General features: G+C 44.4%; 1 protein-coding gene across 1 annotated transcript; it reads left to right on the forward strand.

Annotated features, from left to right (window-relative positions):
• The first annotated feature begins 10192 nt into the window (after positions 1–10192).
• LOC142196242 (ecto-ADP-ribosyltransferase 5-like) lies at positions 10193–15144 on the forward strand. The gene is made up of 3 exons (XM_075266453.1): positions 10193–10886; positions 14166–14207; positions 14999–15144. The coding sequence occupies exons 1-3, from the start codon at positions 10214–10216 to the stop codon at positions 15142–15144; spliced, it is 861 nt and encodes a 286-aa protein (XP_075122554.1). The 5' UTR covers positions 10193–10213.
• The last annotated feature ends 11325 nt before the right edge of the window (positions 15145–26469 follow it).

Below are 26469 nucleotides of genomic sequence, written 5' to 3' on the forward strand. Positions count from 1 at the left end.
CCCATGCAACTCGCTGTTGCCATGTCCTCCTGGGACCGTAGGAAGTTTAGACGGCACAGCAATATTTGTTTCTACTGTGGTGTGCCTGGTCACCTGCTGAATAAGTGTCCTACATGTCCAGCTGGAGAGAACTCCCAACGCCAGACTGTGCTGCGCGGAGGCTCCCAGCCCGCTCCGTGTCCAGCACCAGTATGGCTGCTGGCTCTGGCTCAGGGTATGCCAGAGGCCTCGGCTGGAGTTTGCAGAGATTCTGGTTTTCCCCTGGCGCCGGAGCCAGTACTTCCGTGGTCAGGGGATCAGTGGCGGCCTGAAGCTATTTAGGACTCATTCATCTCCTGGCCCGCCGCTGGTTATTTGTTTTCCACAGCATCAGCTCTCTAATGATAGCTCCCTGCCTGTCTCCTGTCCTGCTATTCTTGCAGCTTCTACATGTGTATGACCCAGCTTGCTTTACAGACCTTCTCACTGTGATCCCGATTTGACACCTTTCTGATCTCCAGTGTATGACCTCTTGGCTTTCTCCTGACCTCCCTATTTGTATCCTGATTTGGCTACTCCGCTGACCTCCTGTGTATGACCTGGCTCTCCTGGCTTTGCTTCTGCCTCTTCCCTTTGCTACCGCGTAACCTCCAGTTAAGGACTCGGCTTGCAGGACTACGAAATTGCTTCCTTGGCTTCTGCGTGTTTTCCTTGGATTACCTTCCTACACTTCTGCCATCCTGAACCATCCTGCCCTTCCGGACTTCACTCCAAGGTTAGTGTCTGGGTTCCTCCTACTTGGGGTTCGCTGAGTGTGTGTCGCACCAAGGGCAGTTGCGGATCTGGGCCTCTGACTTTTACCAAGTTCAACTCCACCATCAGGAGCTCTGGTGAAGAACTCAGGGGCCTGGTTCCGCTCCGGTTAGGGGAGAGTAGCACACCCAGGACTGTTTTTGCCTCAGCGCTTGGGGATTCTAGTTGTCCTAGACCTTACGGAGTTGTTTGTTGCATCAGATTCCAACAGTTGCAACAGTTTGTTGCAACAGTTGTTCTCCATCTGCTGCTTCTTGTTTTCTGCTCTTAGTGTAAATGTCCCAGGTGACAGGTTGTGTGATTACAGTGCCAGCTGAAACACCGGGGGCTGTTTAGACAACACCAGCAGGAACGCTCATTGTTATTACCAGCAACCAAAGGGAGAAGAATCAGGAGACATCGGGCACCAGCCCCCAGGACCAGGGGTAAGTGGAGGAACTACCAGCAGAGTCTTCATCCTCTGCAGCCCATCAGTCCTGTGTCTCTTACTCTCTGCAGCGCTGACTCTTTTCCTTTTCTTCTGTTTCTCTTTCATCCTCTTATCTTATTTTTGCAGTTTCTTCCCATAATTCTGAAGGATTTCTTGTGTTTCTTGTAGGATCATTCAGTAATGGCTGGTTCCTGGCTGCCTGTCTTCTGTCTTGAACTGTGTCTTGTGACATTTGTGCAGGTATATACTACTATCACTATTATCACTACTAATCCTGACCTCATGTCTTGTGCAGAGTCTTTGGATATTGTTAGAAGCAGAACAACAAATCTCCTTGTACAACCCCAGGAAAGTGATTGAGATTTTATTTCTTCTCATCTACGCGCTACGGAATAAAATGCTGCAGAAAATACTCAAATTTAGTGACAAAAATGTTCTTTTCCTTGAGCCCCAAAACAGCAGATGAAAGGGTTAAACAATCCTTCTTTCCCTGCTAGAGATAAGAACTAGTCTCAGTAAGACATATTAATAATAATATTAATAATAATAATAATAATAATAATAATAATAATAATAATAATAATAACAATTATTAATTTTGTTTATTTATATAGCACCATTAATCCCATGCTGCTCTGTACATTATTATATTAATCCCATGGTGCTCTGTGCATAATTATATTAATCCCATGGTGCTGTACATTATTATATTAATTCCATGGTGCTCTGTACATTATTATATTAATCCCATGGTGCTGTACATTATAATATTAATCCCATGGTGCTGTACATTATTATATTAATTCCATGGTGCTCTGTACAATATTATATTAATCCCATGGTGCTCTGTACATTATTATATTAATTCCATGGTGTTCTGTACATTATTATATTAATCCCATGGTGCTGTACATTATAATATTAATCCCATGGTGCTGTACATTATTATATTAATCTCATGGTACTCTGTACTTTAATATATTAATCCCATGGTGCTCTGTATATTATTAGATTAATCCCATGGTGCTCTGTATATTATTATATTAATCCCATGGTGCTGTACATTATTATATTAATCCCATGGTGCTCTGTATATTATTAGATTAATCCCATGGTGCTCTGTATATTATTATATTAATCCCATGGTGCTGTAAATTATTATATTAATTCCATGGTGCTCTGTACATTATTATATTAATCCCATGGTGCTCTGTATATTATTATATTAATCCCATGGTGCTGTACATTATTATATTAATTCCATGGTGCTCTGTACATTATTATATTAATCCCATGGTGCTGTACATTATTATATTAATTCCATGGTGCTCTGTACATTATTATATTAATCCCATGGTGCTCTGTACATTATTATATTAATCCCATGGTGCTCTGTACATTATTATATTAATCCCATGTTGCTCTGTACATTATTATATTAATCCCATGGTGCACTGTACATTACTATATTAATCCCATGGTGCTCTGTACATTATTATATTAATCCCATGGTGCTTTGTACATTATTATATTAATTCCATGGTGCTGTACATTATTATATTAATCCCACGGTGCTCTGTACATTATTATATTAATCCCATGGTGCTGTCCATTATTATATTAATTCCATGGTGCTCCGTACATTATTATATTAATCTCATGGTGCTCTTTACATTATTATATTAATCCCATGGTGCTGTACATTATTATATTAATCTCATGGCGCTCTGTACATTATTATATTAATCCCATGGTGCTCTGTATATTATTATATTAATCCCATGGCGCTCTGTACATTATTATATTAATTCCATGGTGCTGTACATTATTATATTAATCCCATGGTGCTGTACATTACTATATTAATTCCATGGTGCTGTACATTATTATATTAATCCCATGGTGCTCTGTATATTATTATATTAATCCCATGGCGCTCTGTACATTATTATATTATTCCCATGGTGCTGTACATTATTATATTAATCCCATGGCGCTCTGTACATTATTATATTAATCCCATGGTGCTGTACATTATTATATTAATTCCACGGTGCTCTGTACATTATTATATTAATCCCATGGTGCTCTGTACATTATTATATTAATCCCATGGCGTTCTGTACATTATTATATTAATCCCATGGTGCTGTACATTATTATATTAATTCCATGGTGCTCTGTACATTATTAGATTAATCCCATGGTGCTCTGTACATCATTATATTAATCCCATGGTGCTCTGTACATTATTATATTAATTCCATGGTGCTGTACATTATTATATTAATCCCATGGTGCTGTACTTTAATATATTAATCCCATGGTGCTCTGTACATTATTTTATTAATCCCATGGTGCTGTACATTATTATATTAATCCCATGGTGCTCTGTACATTATTAGATTAATCCCATTGTGCTGTACATTATTATATTAATCCCATGGTGCTCTGTACATTATTAGATTAATCCCATGGTGCTCTGTACATTATTATATTAATCCCATGGTGCTGTACATTATTATATTACTCCCATGGTGCTCTGTACATTATTATATTAATCCCATGGTGCTGTACATTATTATATTACTCCCATGGTGCTCTGTACATTATTATATTAATCCCATGGTGCTGTACATTATTATATTAATCCCATGGTGCCTTAAATTTGAGGGTTTAAATATGGTACACAAAATATACAAACAAATATAACAATGACTGACTGGCACAGTGGGATAGAGGGCCCTGCACAAAAAGGTTTACAGTCTATGTTAGAGAAGAGGGGTAGAGACAGAAGGTGAGAGGAGAGACTGTACAGATGGGGGTGCGGTGATAGTGTTATTGGGGGTTGTAGGCCTTCCTAAATAGGGGAGTCTTTAGGGGCTTCTTGTGATTGTGGGGCTCAGTCTTGTGTCTTGTAAGGAATTCCAGAGTATGGGGGATGCACAGGAGAAATCTTGGAGATGGTTGTGTGAGGAGCGGATGAGAGCAGAGCGGAGTAGGTCATTGGAGGATCTGAGGTTATGTGTGGGCAGGTAGCGGGAGATTAGGTCAGAGATATATGGAGGGGACAGGTGAAGATGAGGTCAGAGATATATGGAGGGGGCAGGTGAGGATGAGGTCAGAGATATATGGAGGGGACAGGTGTGGATGAGGTCAGAGATATATGGAGGGGACAGGTGAGGTCAGAGATATATGGAGAGGACAGGTGAGGGTGAGGTCAGAGATATATGGAGGGAACAGGTGAGGTCAGAGATATATGGAGAGGACAGGTGTGGATGAGGTCAGAGATATATGGAGAGGACAGGTGTGGATGAGGTCAGAGATATATGGAGGGAACAGGTGAGGTCAGAGATATATGGAGAGGACAGGTGAGGATGAGGTCAGAGATATATGGAGGGGACAGGTGAGGTCAGAGATATATGGAGGGGACAGGTGTGGATGAGGTCAGAGATATATGGAGGGGACAGGTGAGGATGAGGTCAGAGATATATGGAGAGGACAGGTGAGGATGAGGTCAGAGATATATGGAGAGGACAGGTGTGGATGAGGTCAGAGATATATGGAGGGGACAGGTGTGGATGAGGTCAGAGATATATGGAGGGGACAGGTTTCGATGAGGTCAGAGATACATGGAGGGGACAGGTGTGGATGAGGTCAGAGATATATGGAGGGGACAGGTGAGGTCAGAGATATATGGAGGGGACAGGTGAGGGTGAGGTCAGAGATATATGGAGGGGACAGGTGTGGAGGAGGTCAGAGATGTATGGAGGGGACAGGTTTCGATGAGGTCAGAGATACATGGAGGGGACAGGTTTCGATGAGGTCAGAGATACATGGAGGGGACAGGTGTGGATGAGGTCAGAGATATATGGACGGGACAGGTGTGGATGAGGTCAGAGATATATGGAGGGGACAGGTTTCGATGAGGTCAGAGATACACGGAGGGGACAGGTGTGGATGAGGTCAGAGATATATGGAGGGGACAGGTGAGGTCAGAGATACAGTCCTATGAAAAAGTTTGGGCACCCCTATTAATCTTAATCATTTTTTGTTCTAAATATTTTGGTGTTTGCAACAGCCATTTCAGTTTGATATATCTAATAACTGATGGACACAGTAATATTTCAGGATTGAAATGAGGTTTATTGTACTAACAGAAAATGTGCAATATGCATTAAACCAAAATTTGACTGGTGCAAAAGTATGGGCACCTCAACAGAAAAGTGACATTAATATTTAGTAGATCCTCCTTTTGCAAAGATAACAACCTCTAGTCGCCTCCTGTAGCTTTTAATCAGTTCCTGGATCCTGGATGAAGGTATTTTGGACTATTTCTTTCTACAAAACAATTCAAGTTCAGTTAAGTTTGATGGTCGCCGAGCATGGACAGCCCACTTCAAATTATCCCACAGATGTTCAATGATATTCAGGTCTGGGGACTGGGATGGCCATTCCAGAACATTGTAATTGTTCCTCTGCATGAATTCCTGAGTCGACCCTCAACTTTAACAAGATTCCCGATGCCGGCATTGGCCACACAGCCCCAAAGCATGATGGAACCTCCACCAAATTTTACAGTGGGTAGCATGTGTTTTTCTTGTAATGCTGTTTTTTTTGGACGCCATGCATAATGCCTTTTTGTATGACCAAACAACTCAATCTTTGTTTCATCAGTCCACAGGAACTTCTACCAAAATGAAGCTGGCTTGTCCAAATGTGCTTCAGCATACCTCAGGCGACTCTGTTTGTGGTGTGCTTGCAGAAACGGCTTCTTTCTCATCACTCTCCCATACAGCTTCTCCTTGTGCAAAGTGCGCTGTATAGTTGACCGATGCACAGTGACACCATCTGCAGCAAGATGATGCTGCAGCTCTTTGGAGGTGGTCTGTGGATTGTCCTTGACTGTTCTCACCATTCTTCTTCTCTGCCTTTCTGATATTTTTCTTGGCCTGCCACTTCTGGGCTTAACAAGAACTGTCCCTGTGGTCTTCCATTTCCTTACTATGTTCCTCACAGTGGAAACTGACAAGTTAAATCTCTGAGACAACTTTTTGTATCCTTCCCCTGAACAACTATGTTGGACAATCTTTGTTTTCAGATCATTTGAGAGTTGTTTTGAGTAGCCCATGATGCCACTCTTCAGAGGAGATTCAAATAGGAGAACAACTTGCAATTGGCCACCTTAAATACCTTTTCTCATGATTGGATACACCTGGCTATGAAATTCAAAGCTCAGTGAGGTTACAAAACCAATTTTGTGCTTCAGTAAGTCAGTAAAAAGTAGTTAGGGGAATTCAAATCAATAAAATGATAAGGGTGCCCATACTTTTGCACCAGTCAAATTTTGGTTTAATGCATATTGCACATTTTCTGTTAGTACAATAAACCTCATTTCAATCCTGAAATATTACTGTATCCATCAGTTATTAGATATATCAAACTGAAATGGCTGCTGCAAACACCAAAATATTTAGAACAAAAAATGATTAAGATTAATAGGGGTGCCCAAACTTTTTCATAGGACTGTATATGGAGGGGACAGGTGAGGGTGAGGTCAGAGATATATGGAGGGGACAGGTGTGGAGGAGGTCAGAGATATATGGCGAGGACAGGTGAGGATGAGGTCAGAGATATATGGAGGGGACAGGTGTGGATGAGGTCAGAGATATATGGAGGGGACAGGTGAGGATGAGGTCAGAGATATATGGAGGGTGCAGGTGAGGATGAGGTTACAGGTATATGGAGGGGACAGGTTGTGGATTAGGTCAGAGATATATGGAGAGGACAGGTGTGGATTAGGTCAGAGATATATGGAGGGGACAGGTGTGGATTAGGTCAGAGATATATGGAGGGGACAGGTGAGGATAAGGGCAGAAATATATGGAGGGGGCAGATGAGGATGAGGTCAGAGATATATGGAGGGGACAGGTGTGGATGAGGTCAGAGATATATGGAGGGGACAGGTGTGGATGAGGTCAGAGATATATGGAGGGGACAGGTGGGGATGAGGTTGGAGATATATGGAGGGGACAGGTGAGGTCAGAGATATATGGAGGGGACAGGTGAGGGTGAGGTCAGAGATATATGGAGGGGACAGGTGTGGAGGAGGTCAGAGATATATGGAGGGACAGGTTTCGATGAGGTCAGAGATATATGGAGGGGACAGGTGTGGATGAGGTCAGAGATATATGGAGGGGACAGGTTTCGATGAGGTCAGAGATACATGGAGGGGACAGGTGTGGATGAGGTCAGAGATATATGGAGGGGACAGGTGAGGATGAGGTCAGAGATATATGGAGGGTGCAGGTGAGGATGAGGTCACAGGTATATGGAGGGGACAGGTTGTGGATTAGGTCAGAGATATATGGAGAGGACAGGTGTGGATTAGTTCAGAGATATATGGAGGGGACAGGTGTGGATGAGGTCAGAGATATATGGAGGGGACAGGTGAGGATAAGGGCAGAAATATATGGAGGGGGCAGATGAGGATGAGGTCAGAGATATATGGAGGGGACAGGTTTGGATGAGGTCAGAGATATATGGAGGGGACAGGTGTGGATGAGGTCAGAGATATATGGAGGAGACAGGTGGGGATGAGGTTGGAGATATATGGAGGGGACAGGTGTGGATGAGGTTGGAGATATTTGGAGGGGACAGGTGTGGATGTGGTCAGAGATATATGGAGGGGACAGGTGTGGATGAGGTCAGAGATATATGGAGGGCACAGGTGTGGATGAGGTCAGAGATATATGGAGGGCACAGGTGTGGATGAGGTCAGAGATATATGGAGGGGGCAGATGAGGATGAGGTCAGAGATATATGGAGGGGAAAGGTGTGGATGGCTTTGTATGTCAGTTATATTAACCTGAACTCTTTGCTGGACAACAGGTAACCAGTGAAGGGATTGGCAGAGGGGAGAACAGGAGGTGAGGTGAGTTAAACGAGCAGCAAAGTGTAAGGTGGACTGGAAGGGGGTGAGAGCATTCGCTGGGAGGCCATGGAGAATTGTGTTGTAGTAATCTAAGTAGGAGATTATGAGGGCATGGATGAGCATCTTAGCAGTTTCTGAGGTGAGGAAGGAGCGGATTCGATGGATGTTCTTGAGTTGGAGGTGGCAGGAGGTGTTGAGAGTTTGAATGTGCGACTTGAAGGATAGGTCAGAGTCCAAGGCAATAAACCCATGGGACAGGGGTAAGCATGGTTCCATTAATTTTGATAGATGGGTCAGGTAGAAGGGCCGTATGAGGTGGGGTGAAGATGATGAACTCTTTTCTGAATGTTGAATTTGAGAAAGTGGGAGGAGAGAAAGGAGGCTACAGCCGCTAAACAATCTGAGACTCTGCACAATAGAGAGGTAATGTCTGGTCCAGAGAGATATATTTGATATGGAGAAGAGCGGCCACATATGTGACTGCAGAGAAGTCCCTGACACTGACTGACCGCACGACTGCAGGCCAACCAGGGCAGCGCTGCCCGAAATAAGCCGACTGACCGCCTGTATTTGGGTGCCCCCAGCCTTAGTGTCATATGTGGTCAGTGCTGGATCCAACAATTTTATGCAATTTTTTTTTCCATCGCATATTATTGCAATGTCTACCATGAAATATAAAATACACCACATACTAATTATTTATTTGCTCAGTTTTTTTTTTTTTTTTTTAGTGTTTGTGGAAAGTTTTGCTTTTTTTATTAAGTTTTTTCCCCGCGGTTTTGTTGCTAAAATAGATTAATGAAATATAACAAAATATAAAAGGCCACTAAAAATCCTTCACATTCCAACAGGCCGGATTCCTGTTTACTGGGAGCAATTTTGGGAAAAAAAGCAAAGTCAGATAAGGATAAATCAGGGAGGACAAGGGGCCGCGCTTCCCTTATATCTGCAGTGGACACTGCAGTGGAAATGTCTTCTGGATCATCCCGCAGCACTTTGGACAGAAGGTTCGCAGACGTTTCTTCTGTGGACATTCTGCTTAATTTTAGGGGGAGGTAGCTCTGTAGAAGTGGTCCAAACAGTCAAGACAGGGACACAAAATGTGCCGCAAACTGGTTTATTAAAAAGAAACAGGAAAATAAATAAACCTTGACTTCAGGCACAAAATAACCAAAAGAAAATCCAGCCTTAACTTCAGGCAAAAACAAAATAAAAACCTGCTCGTCTGAGCAACTAACTAAACCACTAGGTTATCCTAACTATACATGTGGCTTAGTTCCAGGCACATGAACAAAATAAGCGCAATATTGTCTCACTAGACTCAGGGTTACAGGACAAATCCAGACACCTCCTTTCACCTCATGGAACTGCACCGCAAAGTGGGGATGACATTTGCTAGAATCCCGTCCACTTTGCTGTGACTGTAAAATGCCGCATCAATTCCGTCGTGGGAAAGCCGCTGAGTTTCCACCAACTGGGGCTCTGGCCTTAGACTGTCTAGTCCAAGATTGCACTTTTAGACATTTAGACCCAAGTAGGAGAACCCTTGGGGTCATCTTGACTAATATCTTTCAAAGGGGGAGCTGCTGAAGCCTGTGTTTCAGCCTCAGTGGACACATGAAGATGTCATGATGCTTGGATACAAATTTAATGGTGTCATTGTTGCTGTGACCTCAGTGGTCCCTAGTGATAAAGATTTTCTAGTGTATACAAGTGATTTGTGGGTGATAAACCCCAAAACTTTTTTAGCATTCAGGTCAATCCTTGGGCTGTTTCTGAGTAAGAGAGAATTGATTACGGAGCCATGGACAGTATATATATATAATATACGTATGCAGCTCGTCTTCACACACCAGCTCAGGGAGAACTGCAAACTACAGAGAGAACCTGCAGACGGAGAAACTACTACAAACTGCAGACGATGAGTCCTATAATGGGCAGCAATAGTGTTACACACATCTACAAACATCAGACTATTGACTTATGGAAGGTTTATTTACAGATGATACAAATTCTCTCTTTGGTTGTCACAGGTGTTCTGTGTTGTACGATATAAGATGGACATGTCTGAAGACATATTTGATGATCAATACGTCGGATGCACCGACCAAATGGAAGCAATAGCTCCGGAAATACTGAAAAAGGAAAGAATGGCCAGATTTGATGTTGATATTTCTTGGAATTTGGGGGCCGAATTATGGCAAAAAAGAAAATCCTTTCTGGGACGTCTTCCTGATGGTTTTAAGGATGAATATGGGATAGCGTTATTAATCTATACTTCTCCGTATCTACAGTTAAACCAACTTATGAGTGTGGCTATGGAAACCTATGGCCAAAATCCCGAGTTTTTCAGGTACCATGCATTACATTTCTATCTTACCAGAGCTCTGACTCTGCTTCAGCCCGGATGTGATGGAAAACCAAAGTCCGTGTATCAGGGTTACAGAGATTTCCAGATTGAGCCGCCATCTCAGGAAGCAGTAAGATTCAGAATGATTACTAAATCAACATCCGTCTTAGAGATGGCAGGGAATTGCACTTCATTGTTCTCCATTAACACATGTTTCGGGGTGGAATTACTGAATTTGTTTCTCATCTCATCATATAAGGAGGTTTGGATTCCGGTGAATGAAGTGTTTCGGGTCACCAGCTACAACGGGAAAGAGAACAAGATCACCCTGCAGAGCACCAATAGGATGTGCAGTTATTACAACTGTGCCTACCTGGGGGGTAAGACATAGAAGGCTTAGATAAAACATTGTACCATTCCCAATGCAGCCGATGATGTCAGTAAGTTAAGGGGAAACTCACCCATGTCAATGTCTGATTCATACTTGTATGGACCTATTCATATGGATCACACCGCCTCTTCTAGAATATACTAGAATAAGAAGTGGTGCAGTGACACAGCAGTACTAATTACAGTGATAGGAGCAAAATTCACCATAGAGCTTAGCAGTGCAACCATAAGTCATGACTCCTAAGTGTAAGCGAACCGTACATAGGGAACACTGTATTGTTACAAGGCATAGGGACAATCACATGCAAATAATAGTCCAATCCCTAGGGCACAACTAGACTGGGCGGCTTCTACCACCTTACACAGCAAGAAACTTCTATTTGTACATAGCCGAGATCAGAACTGACGGTCAGTAAAGAGAGGGATAAACAAAAACATAGTCAGATACAAGCCAAGGTCAGGAACAAACAATAGTGACCACTGAGGCCCAGTCCAAGCACCCCATGTGACTGATGAGGCCCAGTTCAAGCACCCCATGTGACCGCTGAGGCCCAGTCCAAGCACCCCATGTGAACGCTGAGGCCCAGTCCAAGCACCCCATGTGACCGCTGAGGCCCAGTCCAAGCACCCCATGTGATCGCTGAGGCCCAGTCCAAGCACCCCATGTGACCGCTGAGGCCTAGTCCAAGCACCCCATGTGACCGCTGAGGCCCAGTCCAAGCACCCCATGTGACTGGTGAGGCCCAGTCCAATCACCCCATCTGACCGCTGAGGCCCAGTCCAAGCACCCCATGTGACCGCTGAGGCCCAGTCCAAGCACCCCATGTGATCGCTGTGGCCCAGTCCAAGCACCCCATGTGACTGCTGAGGCCCAGTCCAAGCACCCCATGTGACCGCTGAGGCCCAGTCCAAGCACCCCATGTGACCGCTGAGGCCCAGTCCAAGCACCCCATGTGATCACTGTGGCCCAGTCCAAGCACCCCATGTGACCGCTGAGGCCCAGTCCAAGCACCCCATCTAATCGCTGAGGCCCAGTCACAGGGCTCACTGTCCCCCTCCATAGATGCTTTCATTACCTAAAGGCTGCAAGAGGAAGCAAAAGAAGACTTGGAGAATCAAATGCCAAGCCCAGAGAGGTAACATGAGCTGTCTATTATATTTCTGCAAAACTTTGAATCCTCCGATTATCATAAAACTGCAAAGTGCAAGTGGATCTCATGAATACTTGCAAGACAAGATCTCACTCATCACTATCAGGGATAAGACAAGGATGAGGTCAAGAATATGCCAAGGCCAAAATGTATTACAAAGTACACAAAAGGAAGTCATGTCCGGAGCCGGATTGTAGCTCATTCACAAGGTAGCGTTTATACACTGGGATCTCATTTATATAATCTATCTGATCTGACATCATCCAGCGGTTCTGGTCACATGGTCAGGAACTCAAAGTAAAGGATCCACAAAAAGGGACATTGGACCATGCTCAAGAGGTAATGGAGGAAGAAGAAATGGAGCCTCCAGAAAACCAGAAATACACAAGAAAGTGCGGAGAGGTGGTCTATTGGAGGGGCTTCACTGTACTGCACTGTAGTGGATGGTTCTGTTGATGTAGGAAGTTCAGTGAAGTCAGCAGCCATTTTGTCTATGTCTCCTCAGTCTGTGTCCTCTACTAGTCTTGGGTCCTTCCTTGATCCTTCGGTATCTTGTCTTTGTCTTCTATTTGTGTAGCTCTCTCCTGGGTACTGGATGTGCTTGTTTTGGTTGGTGGAGACATAACACCTATATGAGGCGGTTCAAGCCATGGTCTTCTACAGCAGGGTGTCCTCAGGAAGGTGAAGAGATGCCCCAGACATTGACCCTGACCATCCGGAGACTAGCACCAATGTGTAGATCGGGGTGACTACATGATTAAATGTGTTATTGGTCTAAAACATAGTAGGGGGGAGGTGATGTAAAAAGGAAAGGATGTCCTGAGGCATGAGGAACATGTATGGAGCGAAGACAAGGCTATGGCTGCCACTGCATGATGTGAGCGCGGAGGGGATGACTGGAACCAGCCTGTCTATCTGAGAACATTGTCTATTGTGTCCTGCGCTCCGCACCACCTTAGTCCATATCCATGTGTTCCTCAGCTATAAGGACGGCCGTGTGATCCTGATGTGGAATTATATTGTAGTGTATGAAGATGCTGATGTTACTGTGAAACCCTATGACATCATTCTCTAACAATAGCCGCATCTCAAGTAGAGGATTCTTAAAGGGACGGGAGTCTTGGTGATCTGCTTCAACAGAACAGGGACTGGAAAGTCAACACTTCAGCTTTCAATACTGTGCTCGGGGCTGCAGAGATATAGCAGAATATCACCCTGTGATATAAAGTCATTGATCTAATATGACAGGTGACAGTGCCCCATGAGGACCCATGAAGGGCATTGAGCCAATGAGGACATCCATGTGGTGAGTCCTAGATAAAGTGAGAGCTGACTGTAAGAGGAGATACTGGTAGACATTGGTGTCTTCATGACCCACAAGAATATAAGATGGATTTGGAGATATTTCAAGGTGATATCAGTGGTCCTGGGACTTTTAGATGTTGAAGTTGTGTTTGTTGATTCTTGACTTGAGCTGTGACATCTCTTAATGGGCCGTAACAACCATATTAAATAAATGAAGCTCTTAAAGGGTCGGGGGTATAATCCTCCTCTTCATGGAAGTCATTTATATACGGTACATGTAAAGTTATCACATAATACCCCTAAATTACACCCCAATATCTTCTCCGTACTGTTACTCACCTAACGCCCTATAGACAGTCCATTGTTACCAGTTGTACCAGTATATAAGATCCCCCTTATTGGTAATTGTTCCCCCTTTGCTTTCCCAGACATATTTCCCTTATAGGGCTGTGAGCTTGTATCTACAGTAGACCGGTGTACGGAGAGTACAGAGAGGAGATCTCTGCATCAGGCACAGACTGATTTTTTTTGTGTCCCCCCAACCGTATCCCGTGGCTAATATCAGACATTTGCCCACTGAGTCAGTCATATTCCCTTGGCTGAGAGTTTTATCTTCTCAGAAGAAGATTTACAAGTGCAATATAATAATTATACAACCTGCAAAATGTCCCCAGTTTGTGTCTCCAGAGCTGGACTCATAGTGGTGATACCTGCCCCAGTCCCTCTTAATGTGTACATGGCCTTAGCCTATAGCCCCGGCCTCATGGGCCGCACATGGTGACGATGAATTCACTGTTTATTTTCTGCTTTCAGGGCAAAAAAGAGAAAACTGCACCTCCATCCCCCTATCATCAGGTGAGGAGCCGATAACTTCTGCTTATTCCCTGTAAGGTTGTGTTCACATGGCGCAGACCTATTGTACGGTTTTGTTGTATTGGTGTCTTTCCTTTGTCATCTTTCTAGTAATAAATAAGATTGTAGGTTGACAATGTAGAGGCAAAACTCTCCCCCTGTAAGGAATCCTAATCTTGTCTGCCATCCCTGTGTCCATTAACCCCTTAGTGATTGCTATGACTCCATTACATGATGGTCATTAGGTCATTGCACCATGTTATATGGCACCGTGTAACACGTCCTATATGGCGTCTGTGCACAAGTAGAGCTGTATCCTGCTGTAGGAATAGTGATTGAAGGAATCCTGATCCGGGGACATTTAACCCCTTAGATGCTGCAGTCAGTTGTGACCGCGAATTCTAAGTGGCTTACACGTGGCCCCGAAACCTACTGGTACCCCATGACATGATGTAATAGTATATCACTGAGAGGCAGAATACAGAAGACATATAAGTATCAAATCCCACAATAAGACGAGAAATATTATAAAGAAACCATAACCCTTATAGAGAGAGAATTATATAAGACTCTAATGTATAATAATTGGTATTGCTGTAACCATGACAACCGCAAATATTATATTACACAAACCTTGTCCTGCCCGTATAAATCAGAACATACAGGGAATAAAACGGCTTAGGTTTCCCAAAATACTTCCCATGACAACTTCAGCTCATCTCACAAAAAATACAACTCCAAACATCTCAAAAGACAGAACAATAAAACGTCTTAAAGTTCTCGTGTTTATGCAGAAAGTGATCACCAGAACAACAGAGACAACTTTGTGTTTTTTACCTCTCAGATTGGCAAAGCAAGTGATGGCGGGAACCGTAAGATTGTGTTACTTGGTCTCCTCTGCCCAAGAGAATCTGTCCGAAAGTTATTTTTTGTTTCATAAATGTATTGTAACATAGTAACCTCTAAAACACACCCATTGTAAGCCACACCCTATAAACCACACTCACTATAAACCACACCTACCGAAAAACCAAACCCACTATAAACCACACCCATTCTAAAATACACCCACTATAAACCACACCCATAATAAATATTTCATAAATGGCTGAAATTTGGTGCAAAGCAGACAGAAAAGTGTTTAAACTAAATAAAATAAATGTGCTCCATAATGATAGGAAACAACCCATTGAAAAGTTGTGCAATACATTAGATTTACCCCAAATAATATCATAGAAAATTACAAATAGTCCAACAGAACAAGTCCTTGTATGGCTCTTGGAGTGTGATGAGGAGGAGGGTGGAAAAAATAGGAATAAAAATGCTGTGGCCTAAGTCCCCCCTCCTGGAAGGACCTGCCATAGAAGTCGATGTCCAACCCTTTACCAGGCCTTTCGTGATGGTTCCGGTTATAAGCCCAATGAGACCCTCTTGTGTAGGCAGCGGCTTCTTGGTTATGGGCGGTGAGCACCTAGAACAAGATGTCTGTCCATTGCAAGGTCTGTTAAATGGTCGTACATAGTCATTCACCTTCCAAAAAGTGAGACAGCTTTGTTTTTTGGAATTTGGTTATTTGTAAATTGATTCTTGTTTATCTATCACATGTAGAATGGAGACGACAAACCTTGGAAGATTCTTCTGTGAGTATTCACAAGGTTCGCCTTCCCATGACATCTTGGACCAAACTTGTGCTATTATTATACTAGAGCTAATATAATAAATGCAGAAACGTAATAAACAGTCACACTCACCTTCTCACACTACTCCTGGGGATGCTTGTGTCGTCCGGGGCTTCTTCTACGTTGTCCTCTTTACTCTTCTGGCCTCTTACAACCTTCTGGGTGACATCAGCAGCCCCCGGGGAACTCTGAGGCCGGTGATTGGGGTTTGCCAACTTCATGACATTATATTTTAATTGAAGTATTTTTCCAGATTCAGCCATTATGAAGTTCAGTGAAGCGGTGACTGTGCCCCTACTGGTCGCTATGAGTACTGCAGTCATGTCTAATCTACAGTTTCCGAAGATCTGAAAGCTTGGGTGGGATTCTTTATTCCTTGGGAAGAAGATGTGAAGACAAAGTGTCCGTTGTGGTCACCTGGAATGATGGAGCTCAGGGGGAAGAAAATTTACTGATAGAAACTGATTAGTATATGGCAGAAATAAAATATTCCCTCTTTTGTCCCCTATAGCAATGGATATGAGTTATAGTAAGCGACATCGAGCCTTATGGATCTATGAGAAAGTGTATGAAGAAATATCTGTGACTGTCCGCCATATATATCATCATATCACAGCGTTTCACCACATAGCGGCAGAGCCGACAGTATAACCAGACATAACCCGTGGTGACTATATACTATATACTCATCTACCTGACCCTGCTTCATTATTTTTTAGATTTTATTAGATTTTTATTCTTTTTTGAAGAACAAACCTGTACACACATAAACATAAGAGAAGGAGACAAGTCTACAGATAGATGCAATGATTTAGGAGCATGGAGTCAATATCGAGAGAGCGTCAGAAAATATTCCAACAAAGACGTCACTGTCCCACAATATAGTAGTAGGAAACCAGGATACAGATCAATTACATTACTATTAGAGACAATTTGGTGGAGACAAACCTATATTCAGTTCATGGAGACCATTGCCTGAGGAATTTCGGGAGTTAGTGTGAACAAGCTGAGTTGGGGTGTGATACCATCCGAGCACAGTTTCGCAGGCGCGCCGCGCCATTTCAGATCTTTTTTACACACCTATATCCACCACTGGTCTAGCCTGACTACTCTTAATAGCTATTGTTCTCTGTTACCTGCCACTACTAGTAATGCTCTGTTAGTTTCTTTTGACATCTCACCCCACTGTTAGGGTAACTATAGGGAATCTATTTTAGTTTCCTGTGAAGGGAACCTAAGACAACAAGTGTGTTCAATAAAGAACACTGTGCCTTGTAGTAACACACATGGGGAGTCTGCTGTTGTAGTGAAACAATACAGTGAGTCAGTATGACACGCACATGACAGATAGGCAGTGGCTAACTTGCTACATATTATGACTTTATAGTAGTTCAGTTTGTCCTCCCTCTCAGCAAGTGTAAAAAGGCCCCTATTTTTTCCCGGTAGGGAGGGTCTAACATGGTGGAGAGCCAGTAGTCATCCCAATTGCTATTGGCCACATCGTCATCCAATAATGTCTGCAGGTCAATGTTGTCCTCCTCAGCAGTGTCTAAGTCAGGAGCCTGATCATTCACATCACCAACTCCTCATCGCTACTACCAGAGGAAGCGGCGGATGTCTCCTCCAGATCTTGGCTGGGCACTAGCTGCTGACTGTCCTGTAGTAGGTCCTCACTGAATAGTGGATCTGAGCTTACAGCATAGAGTAATTCTCTAGCTGAGGGAACAGATAAGGACAGAAGCAGGTTAAGGACATGTGACAGCATAGGGCCTGCTCCCAGGCCACGCAAACTAAGGGTTGTGTCTGACGAATCCATCGACTCTTGGCTGGGGAGGACTGATGTGACTTGGGATGAATTGGATGACCGAGTCAACCAGTCTAAAACCAATGAGTCGCTGGTCAAGACAAGACTACTACTTGACACTGAGAACTCTGTAAGTCACCCCTGCTGCCAAGGTTTCTTACTCTGCTATGACCTGTGCCTGCGCAAGAAACATTTAGGCCTCTCCTGTGCATGTCCTGTTGCCTCTCTGTCTCACATACTGAGAAATAGCCTGTAGTTTTGTATATTCGCAACACAATGGCTAACGAGCCCTTAATTTCTTTCCCCACAAATAAACACTTTTAAAAAGGCATCAGAACAGCGGAGTGCAGGTAATAGTGGATGATAATTCACTGATTCTGCCGTAAAAGGCTTGTTGTGTTCCACCAGATGAGTAATGAGCAGCAGTATAGCGGCAGTGAGTGCTGCAATGTGTATTAAGTTTCTCTCTGTTAACAACGCTGCAACCACCCCAAATTTTTCTCAGATTTCCTCCCTATACTTTCCCTACAATCCTCTTTCCCTGAACTTCTATCTGTTTTCTATCACTGTTCCAAGCTCCTGCTGACGTCTGTCTCTGTCTGTCTGCAGTAGCGATGTGAAGACATCACAGGGGCGACTGGCTGCATGCTTGGCATTACGGGCGATCCATCGTTCCCGCAGTTCCCTGCCCCTTGTCCTAACATGTGCAACAGCCATTTTATTAGAAAATGAGAGTCGATGCAAGCAGTGGCATAACTAGGAATGGCGGGGCCCCGTGGCAAACTTTTGACATGGGGCCCCCCCGACACCGAAGATCTCGACCGAGTCCCTCCTACGCATTCCTGCGTGCTCTTTTATGACCAATAGTGGACCCTGCACACAGTATTATGTCCCTTAGAGGCCCCTGCACACCGTATTATACCCAATAGTGGCCCCTGCACACCGTATTATACCCCATAGTGGCCCCAGTACACAGTATTATGTCCCATAGTGGCCCCTGCACACAGTATTATTTCCCTTAGAGGCCCCTGCACACCGTATTATACCCAATAGTGGCCCCTGCACACCGTATTATACCCCATAGTGGCCCCAGTACACAGTATTATGTCCCATAGTGGCCCCTGCACACAGTATTATGTCCCTTAGAGGCCCCTGCACACAGTATTATGCCCCATAGTGGCCCCTGCACACCGTATTATACCCAATAGTGGCCCCTGCACACAGTATTAATAGCAGTTAACCCCATCATGTCCCTCACATTAACCCCTGTGTATCTCACATAAGAGTTACTGATATGTGAGAGACATGGAGGTAATAATAAAGTATTTTCATTATTATTACCCCCATATGTCTCACATATCAGTAACTCTTATGGTGAGGCACACAGGGGTTAATGTGAGGGACATGATAGGGTTAACTTCTATTAATATGAGGCACATGGAGTTACTAAAACAAAAGTAATCACCCCAAATGCCTGACATTAAGTATAGTAACCCCAGTATGTACCTGTTACCTGTGTATCTTCAGTTTCATTTTCCTTCTTCCTTTCTTCTTCTCCTCGTGAGTGCAGGATGGCAGGAGCTCGGCAGGGATAAGCTCCGCCTCCTGGGCTCTCCTCAGCCCTCTCATTGGTGGGCAGAGGACAGGCAGAGAAAGGGAGGGGGGAGAGAGGGGGAATGTCCTGAAGCGCTGACAGGAGCCAGAGCTGCAGCTCCTGTGTCTCAGCCGTTGCTGCAGCTTCGGGCCCCCTGTTGGTGGAAAGTATTCCACCAACAGGGGGCCCCGATCATTATACTCGGGGGTCCAAAAAGACCTCCGAGAATAATGATAGCAGCGGTAGGAGCTGTCACCGAGCCCCTGATGTCCCGGGCCCTGTGGCAGCTGCCTCTGCTGCTATGGTGGTAGTTACGCCACTGGATGCAACGAAGCATGAAGAGATCCAGATTCTAAGCAAGTCAAAGATTTCATCTAATTCGGATCGCATTCCACTTCTGCAGAATCGATTGGCTCATTTCTAGTAATTATACAAGAGGTCAGCGGGCCAATAACAGCCAGAAACACCTTCTCAAAAGCCACATCAATGTTTAAGATGACATAGAATGAAACAGAAAACAGGCCAGATGAGGAACGGGGGGAACCAGAGGACATAAGGGTCGGGGATCCGAATAAATACACCCTTACACAGACAGGCTGTCGGAGTCCTCAGTCCGATCTACCTGCCCTCCTTGTCTACATCCCATCTGCACTGTGTGAATGGGGGAGGTAGATTTCTCCAGATTCATTTATTATTTGAAACAAAAGTCTCTGCTAGATCATGAAGTAATTCAGAGGGCGGGAATAGAAGAAGGGACGGGGGGAGGGGGGTCTGCAATTACCTGGTGCCGGAGGAAACCAAAAACCTAAGCGGTGTGAGTGATATGTAAAAGGTTTTTCTTTAATTTGTGGTTGTTTTTTTGATTTTCCTCTATAAACTTATCAATAAATCCGACCGATCTCGGAAATGGACAAAATGGTCAAAACAGACAGAACCGACAGAACAGATAGAATCCCAGACAATCCCAGTTATATTGCACTGTATATATATATTTTTTTTTTCTATATTACTTCCTGCTCATCAGGTTTTTTCATGGTCTGACAGATTTATCAACTGTTTTTGCTCGTGTTTTGCTTTTATTTCAGGTCTATGTTTGTATGGGACATAACTTGGACATGAATCTGTTTTATGTCTGACTGTCCTTTCATTTTATTCCTATTGGGTCTTTGTGTCCATCAGACAGACAGATATAGATCACGTCCATTTTTTTAACTGATCACTTTTGTGTCCAGTAAAAAGCGGAATGTGAATGATGTGAATGAAGTATTATATAGATAATTTGTTTTCCCTTAGTCCAAACAGCAGCACAAGATTGGGGTAATCCTGCCCCCTTTGTGCTGTTAGGACAGGTGAAAATTTTAATTAAACTAACTCATTCCCCTATAAGAGGCCAGAGAGACCTCCCCCCCCCCCCCCGTGTTAGTTATAACATATAATACTAATACATATAAGTATACAATAAAGTATAATGCAATCAAAATAACAATAATATCCATAAAAAAGAACAAATGGGAGGGAGACAGATTCTCTATATAATCCTCCATTCCCCCTATGTCCAACAGCAGCACAAGATTTAGGAAATAGCAAGTATAATCCCCTAGGGAGGGACCTCTTGGCATGTAGATGACAAAACCGACTGGCCAAAGGCAACCGCCTCTGAACTGCGCCAGTCTAATCTATAATGTCTTGCAAACGTTAGGTGGGAACTTCAAGCGGCCGCTGAGCAAATCTGGTCCAGTGAGAGAGAACGTCTCTTGGCCCAAGATGGTGATACTGCCCTGGTGGAATGGGCACATACAAACTCAGGTACTGGAAGGCCCTGACTGTGATGAGAGCATGAAATTGTTTCCTTGATCCACCTAGATATGGTGGTCTTGGAGGCTTTTATCTCCTGAGAGAGGAAGTTTGGAGGGCCCTTACTATGTCTAAAGAATGTAACCTCTCCTCCTCCTCGGAAGTGGGGGAGGGAAAAAAGATAGTAAAAATATGACCTGATTAATGTTCATCAGATTCACCTCGGGGAGACCCCACATCCTGGTGAGATGAAGGAATATGTCCTGATTGAGGGACCACTCGCCTGATGTCAGAAGGCCTCTGTTCAGTTGATCCGCCAGGATGTTCAGGCATCCTTTTATATGAACCGCTGTTAAATGTGATAAGTTCCTCTCCGTCAAGGAGAAGATCTGGTTCGTTACTTCGAGAAGGGAGGGAGATCTGGTTCCTCCGTGTTTGCTTATGTAGAGGTTGTTATGTTGTCTGATCTCACCCTCATTGCTTTCCCTTGAAGCAGGGGTGCAAAATGCAGAAGTGCTCGGCGCACAGCACTCAGTTTGCGCCAGTTGGACGATTGCGCCTTCTGCAGTTGATTCCAGGTCCCTCTCACTGGGGTCTCCTCCAGATGCGCTCCCCATCCCATGAGGGAGGCATCTGTGGTCAACAGGGTCCAGGCGGGCTGAACCGTTGACCTCCTGTCCTTGAGCTGAATCCACTATTCGAGTGATCAACAGGTACTGATGGTTAACTGGATAGGATAGGCTTCTTTAGTCCTAGCGGGCTGTGGTTCCAGACTCTCAGGATCTCGCTCTGTAATGGGTACATGTGCCTCAAGGCCTAGGGTACTGCCTCCGCGGCCGCAGACATGAGTCCTAGGACCTGCATCGCAGTCCTGATTGAGACCTTCCGGGCTATGGATAGGTGGTGAACCGCACAACCGATCTTCTCCTACCGAGGAGAGGGCAGGGAGATTTTCATTCTGAGTCTATTATGAACCCCAGGAATTGAATCTGGGTAAATGGAACCATGACCAGCCAGTCCAGCTCTTGAAGAAAGGCCACCATAGTTTCCAATTGAGTGGCGAGGACCTCCCTCGACTGAGCTTTTAGAAGCCAGTCATCTAAATACAGGACAAAAGATCCCTTGGAGGCGCAGGTCTGCGATGACCGGGGCCACCACCTTTATAAAGGTGTCGGGGGCTGAGGAAATCCTGAAAGGGAGAGCCGTAAACTGGAAATGAGACAGATTTCCATTTATAAGGACTGCTATCCTTAAGTACCTCCTGTGAGGAGGAAAGATGGGTACGTGGAGGTATGCATCCCTTAAGTCCAAGGTGATGAAAAAAATCACCGGTTTGTAGAAAGGGAAGCACCGACTTCATGGTTTCCATTCGGAACTGAACCTTGCAAATGAAGCAGCAGGGTTAGCTAGGGATTACCTTTATTTAGGTGGGAATGTCACTCATCCATTTCTTTGGGGCTCTATCTGGTCGGGATCCCTGTCAGCTTGTGATATGCGGGAGCTGACTTTTTCCCATAGGAATGCATTGACCAACGTTGATTGTCTGAATGCCATACAGAGTACAGCATTCGGCCAATCAACGCTGGTTATGCCGGAGGAGACGGAGTCTAAGATCGGTCCACAGCAGTCTCCATTGTGGACCGATCTCAGATGTAGCAGTGTTGAGCGCACAGGTGTAGCAGAGCTGGCCATGTGCTGAGCTCTGCTACACCAGAGATGTAGCAGAGCTGAGTGCCGGAGGAAACAGAGTCTAAGATCGGTCAACAGTCCGATCTCAGATGCAGCAGTGTTGAGCGCACAGCTCTGCTACACCTGAGATGTAGCAGAGCTGGCCGTGCGCTGAGCTCTGCTATACCCGAGATGTAGCAGAGCTGAGTGTGTAATGAGCTCTTCTACAAAAGAGATGCAGAAGAGCTGAGTGTGCGCTCAACACTGCTATATCTGAGATCAGACCACAATGGAGACCGCTGTGGACCAATCTTAGACTCCGCCTCCACTGGAAGAACCAGAGTTGATTGGCCGAACGCTGTACACTGTATGGCATTCGGCCAATCGACGCTGGTCAATGCATTCCTATGGGAAAAAGTCAGTTCCCGCATATTGCAAGCTAACAGGGATCCCGACCTATTACAGTGAGTTGGGCATGTTAGATACCCCCAGACATGCTTCCCCTGCTGTCCCAGTTGCATTCCAGGGTGTTGGCATCATTTCCTGAGGTGTCATAGTGGACTTGGTGACCCTCCTGCGACGAAGAGTGGCTTCCCCTGAAACAAAGCATTTTTCCCCATAGACTATAGTGAGGTTCAATATTCGTTCGAATAGTCGAATATTGAGGGGCTATTCGAAACGAATATAGAATCTCGAATATTTCACTGTTTGCTCATCTCTAATACTTATAACCTTCTGGCAGAGGGATGTCACAGTCTCTGCAAGCTAAATGCCTGCGCTTGGAGGAAGTCCTTTTAGGGTTCTCCTGGGAAACAGAAGATGAAGATGGCATCTAAATAAATAAAAAATGGAAAGGGTTAATTTGCAATAGAAGGACACCTGACCAAAGGTCTGTGGTTAAAAAGCTCTGGAGCATGATCACAATGCTGCGGGGTGCACAGAAAACTAGCGTCGGTCGGAAACTAGGCCGGCAAACATAGTTCTGGGTAAGGGAACTAGGAAAAAAAGGTTCACCCCCCACGCCAGGGCCGTCATACAGTGCGCGGAAGTCGACAGGGGGGAAATAGAAAGAAGACTGTCTCCCCCTCAGAAGACCAGGAGGGAAAACCGAAGGTGAGACAACAGAGGACCCCAAGGATCCAGGTAAGTAAGGGAAAAAAACGAAAGGAGGCAGAGAAACCTCCCCCACCTCTGGTCTCTTATAGGGGAATAAGTTAGTTTAATTAAAATTTCCACCTGTCCTAACAGCACACAGGGGCAGGAATACCCCAATATTGTGCTACTGTTGGACGTAGGGGGAATGATGTGAATATTCTGCTTCACTGTTTCTATAATGGTCGTGTGATGGACATTAAAGCCTGCACATGTGACTAAGGCCCCAGACAGTGATGGCTGCATCCAGCGCTCCAAGACATTTCTTTCTCGCACCCGTATAGGATAAAGATGAGACATAAATCTCCAGTGTACTGTGCACTAAACAATGTACCAAATGGAAATCTCATCTCCATAACATCATAACTAATGGACTGTAATGTATAAAGGGAATAAAACATTAGTTATTACATATTTGTATCATTAGAACAAACATCCCCGGCCCTATACTCTGCTATACTGGACATAATTCTAGATGACTGGGGAAAGGAAAAAACAATGGTAATGACAGAAAATAATTTCAAGTAGCATCTCTCCAATATGGCACCAAACACTAGACAAGTCCAGCCAAAAACTCATTGTCTTCGGTTATAACTAAACTGCAGAGACCAAAGTTATTGAAGTCCTTTTCAGTGATACATTGTTGTATAGTGATACATTGTGGTATAGTGATACATAGTTGTGTAGTGATACATTGTTGTGCAGTGATACATTGTTGTGCAGTTATACTTTGTTGTATAGTAATACATTGTGGTATAGTGATACATAGTTGTGTAGTGTTACATTGTTGTGCAGTGATACATTGTTGTGTAGTGATACGTTGTTGTATAGTGATTGTGGGGAATCGCTCAGGTAGATGCCTGTAGCAGTGCAGGAAACAGGAACATAGACACTGGATTGCACACAGGTTCAGGCTTTATTCACTTGTAGCACATACACTGCTGTTGCAAAGCCACAGGATAAACAAAACAAACTCGTTCTTGGCTGAGAAACTAACTTAAACGTAAGGAAACTTTTCCCTGACTATATAGGAGATTAGCTACCAATCTCCCACCTTGGCAATAACAAAGGGTCACACAGTACCTGCTTTGGAGGTCCGGTCTGGACAGTTCAACTCTGTCAGTATGGTGCCACACTGCTAGTCCTCACACACAGACTATTATTAGGGCCTGATTAGTCAGCTGACCTCCCTGGTGTGAGTCTCACCACACACCCCTTAGGTGCCTGGCTGGAATATACTTGTCTTTCCAGACTACACCCTTCACTCTCTCATATGATACATTGTTGTGCAGTGATAGATTGTTGCATAGTGATACATTTTTGCATAGTTATACATTGTTGTATATTGATACATTGTTGTGCAGTGATAGATTGTTGTGCAGTGATACATTGTTGTACAGTGATACATTTTGTATAGTGATACATTGTTGTACAGTGTTACATTGTTTTATAGTGATACATTTTTGTATAGTTATACATTGTTATATAGTAATACACTGTTGTGCAGCTAATAGACAATGTAGCAATAAAGGACCTGACATTACACATAAGTCCGCGAGTGGATTTATCATCAGAAAACTGATATGGAAAGTTACAGACTTGCGGGCGAGAACTTTTCAAAAGCCATTTGTAAAACGATTTGCTCATTTGCAGTTTTTATGTCACTGTCTATTAATGAGCCTGGCGCGGTTCGTGGCTCGGGCAGGGCCAAAGGCCACAGATTTCTCCTCATTTCCTCCACTTTTCTGGCATGATTGGTGACTTCCATCTATGGCAGGTCCATGGACAGCTGAGAGGATGCGATCTATGTCTGATAAGACTAGAGAGGTTCTCCTGTCTGTAGATAAGACCTGGCTACATCTTATAGTCATTGCATCCTCTGCAGAAGATATCAGGACTGGACAGAAATCTCCTCCAATGTCTGAAAAATAATCCACAAGTGAAGCAAAAAGAAAACACAAAAATTATAAGACCGAAGTAAAGAGCAAGTAAAAGCCGGTGTATGACTGCGGCCGCACATCCAGACCTGAGAGATTGAGTAATTGATGGTTGTTATAAGGAAGGGTTGGAGCCTCCGCTGTGCTGCGCAGAGGCTCCCGGCTCGCTCTGTGTCCAGCGCCAGTATGGCTGCTGTTTCCGGTGCAGGGTAGGGTGGAGGCCTCCACTGGAGTTTGCTGGAGGTTCCGGTTATCCCCAGGACTTCCGGGGTCAGGGGATCAGCGGTGTGCCTGAGGTTATTTAGGCCTCATTCTGCTCCTGGACCACCGCTAGTTATTCGTTTTCCGCGCATCAGCTGCCTCACGATACCTCCCTGTCTGTCTCTTGTCTCCTGTCCCTGCTATTCCTGTACCTTCTGCACGTGTATTACCCAGCTTGCTTTACAGACCTTCTCTCTGTGATCCCGATTTGGCACCTTCCTGACCTCCAGAGTATGACCTCTTGGCTTTCTCCTGACATCCCTGTTTGTATCCTGATTTGGCTATTCCGCTGACCTCCTGTGTATGACCCGGCTCTCCTGGCTTTGCTTCAGCCTCTTCCCTCTGCTAGCACGTGACCTCCAGTTAACAACTCGGC

The sequence above is a fragment of the Leptodactylus fuscus genome, chromosome 2 (assembly GCF_031893055.1).
Source record: "Leptodactylus fuscus isolate aLepFus1 chromosome 2, aLepFus1.hap2, whole genome shotgun sequence".
Classification (NCBI taxonomy): domain Eukaryota; kingdom Metazoa; phylum Chordata; class Amphibia; order Anura; family Leptodactylidae; genus Leptodactylus; species Leptodactylus fuscus.

Bases quoted from the DNA above. Each gene is read 5' to 3' on its own strand.
- LOC142196242 (XM_075266453.1), top strand. From the start codon at position 10,214: ATGGACATGTCTGAAGACATATTTGATGATCAATACGTCGGATGCACC. The intron at 10,887-14,165 runs GTAAGACATAGA...TTCTGCTTTCAG, and splicing joins CAACTGTGCCTACCTGGGGG to GGCAAAAAAGAGAAAACTGC. The intron at 14,208-14,998 runs GTGAGGAGCCGA...GTGTTTATGCAG, and splicing joins CTCCATCCCCCTATCATCAG to AAAGTGATCACCAGAACAAC.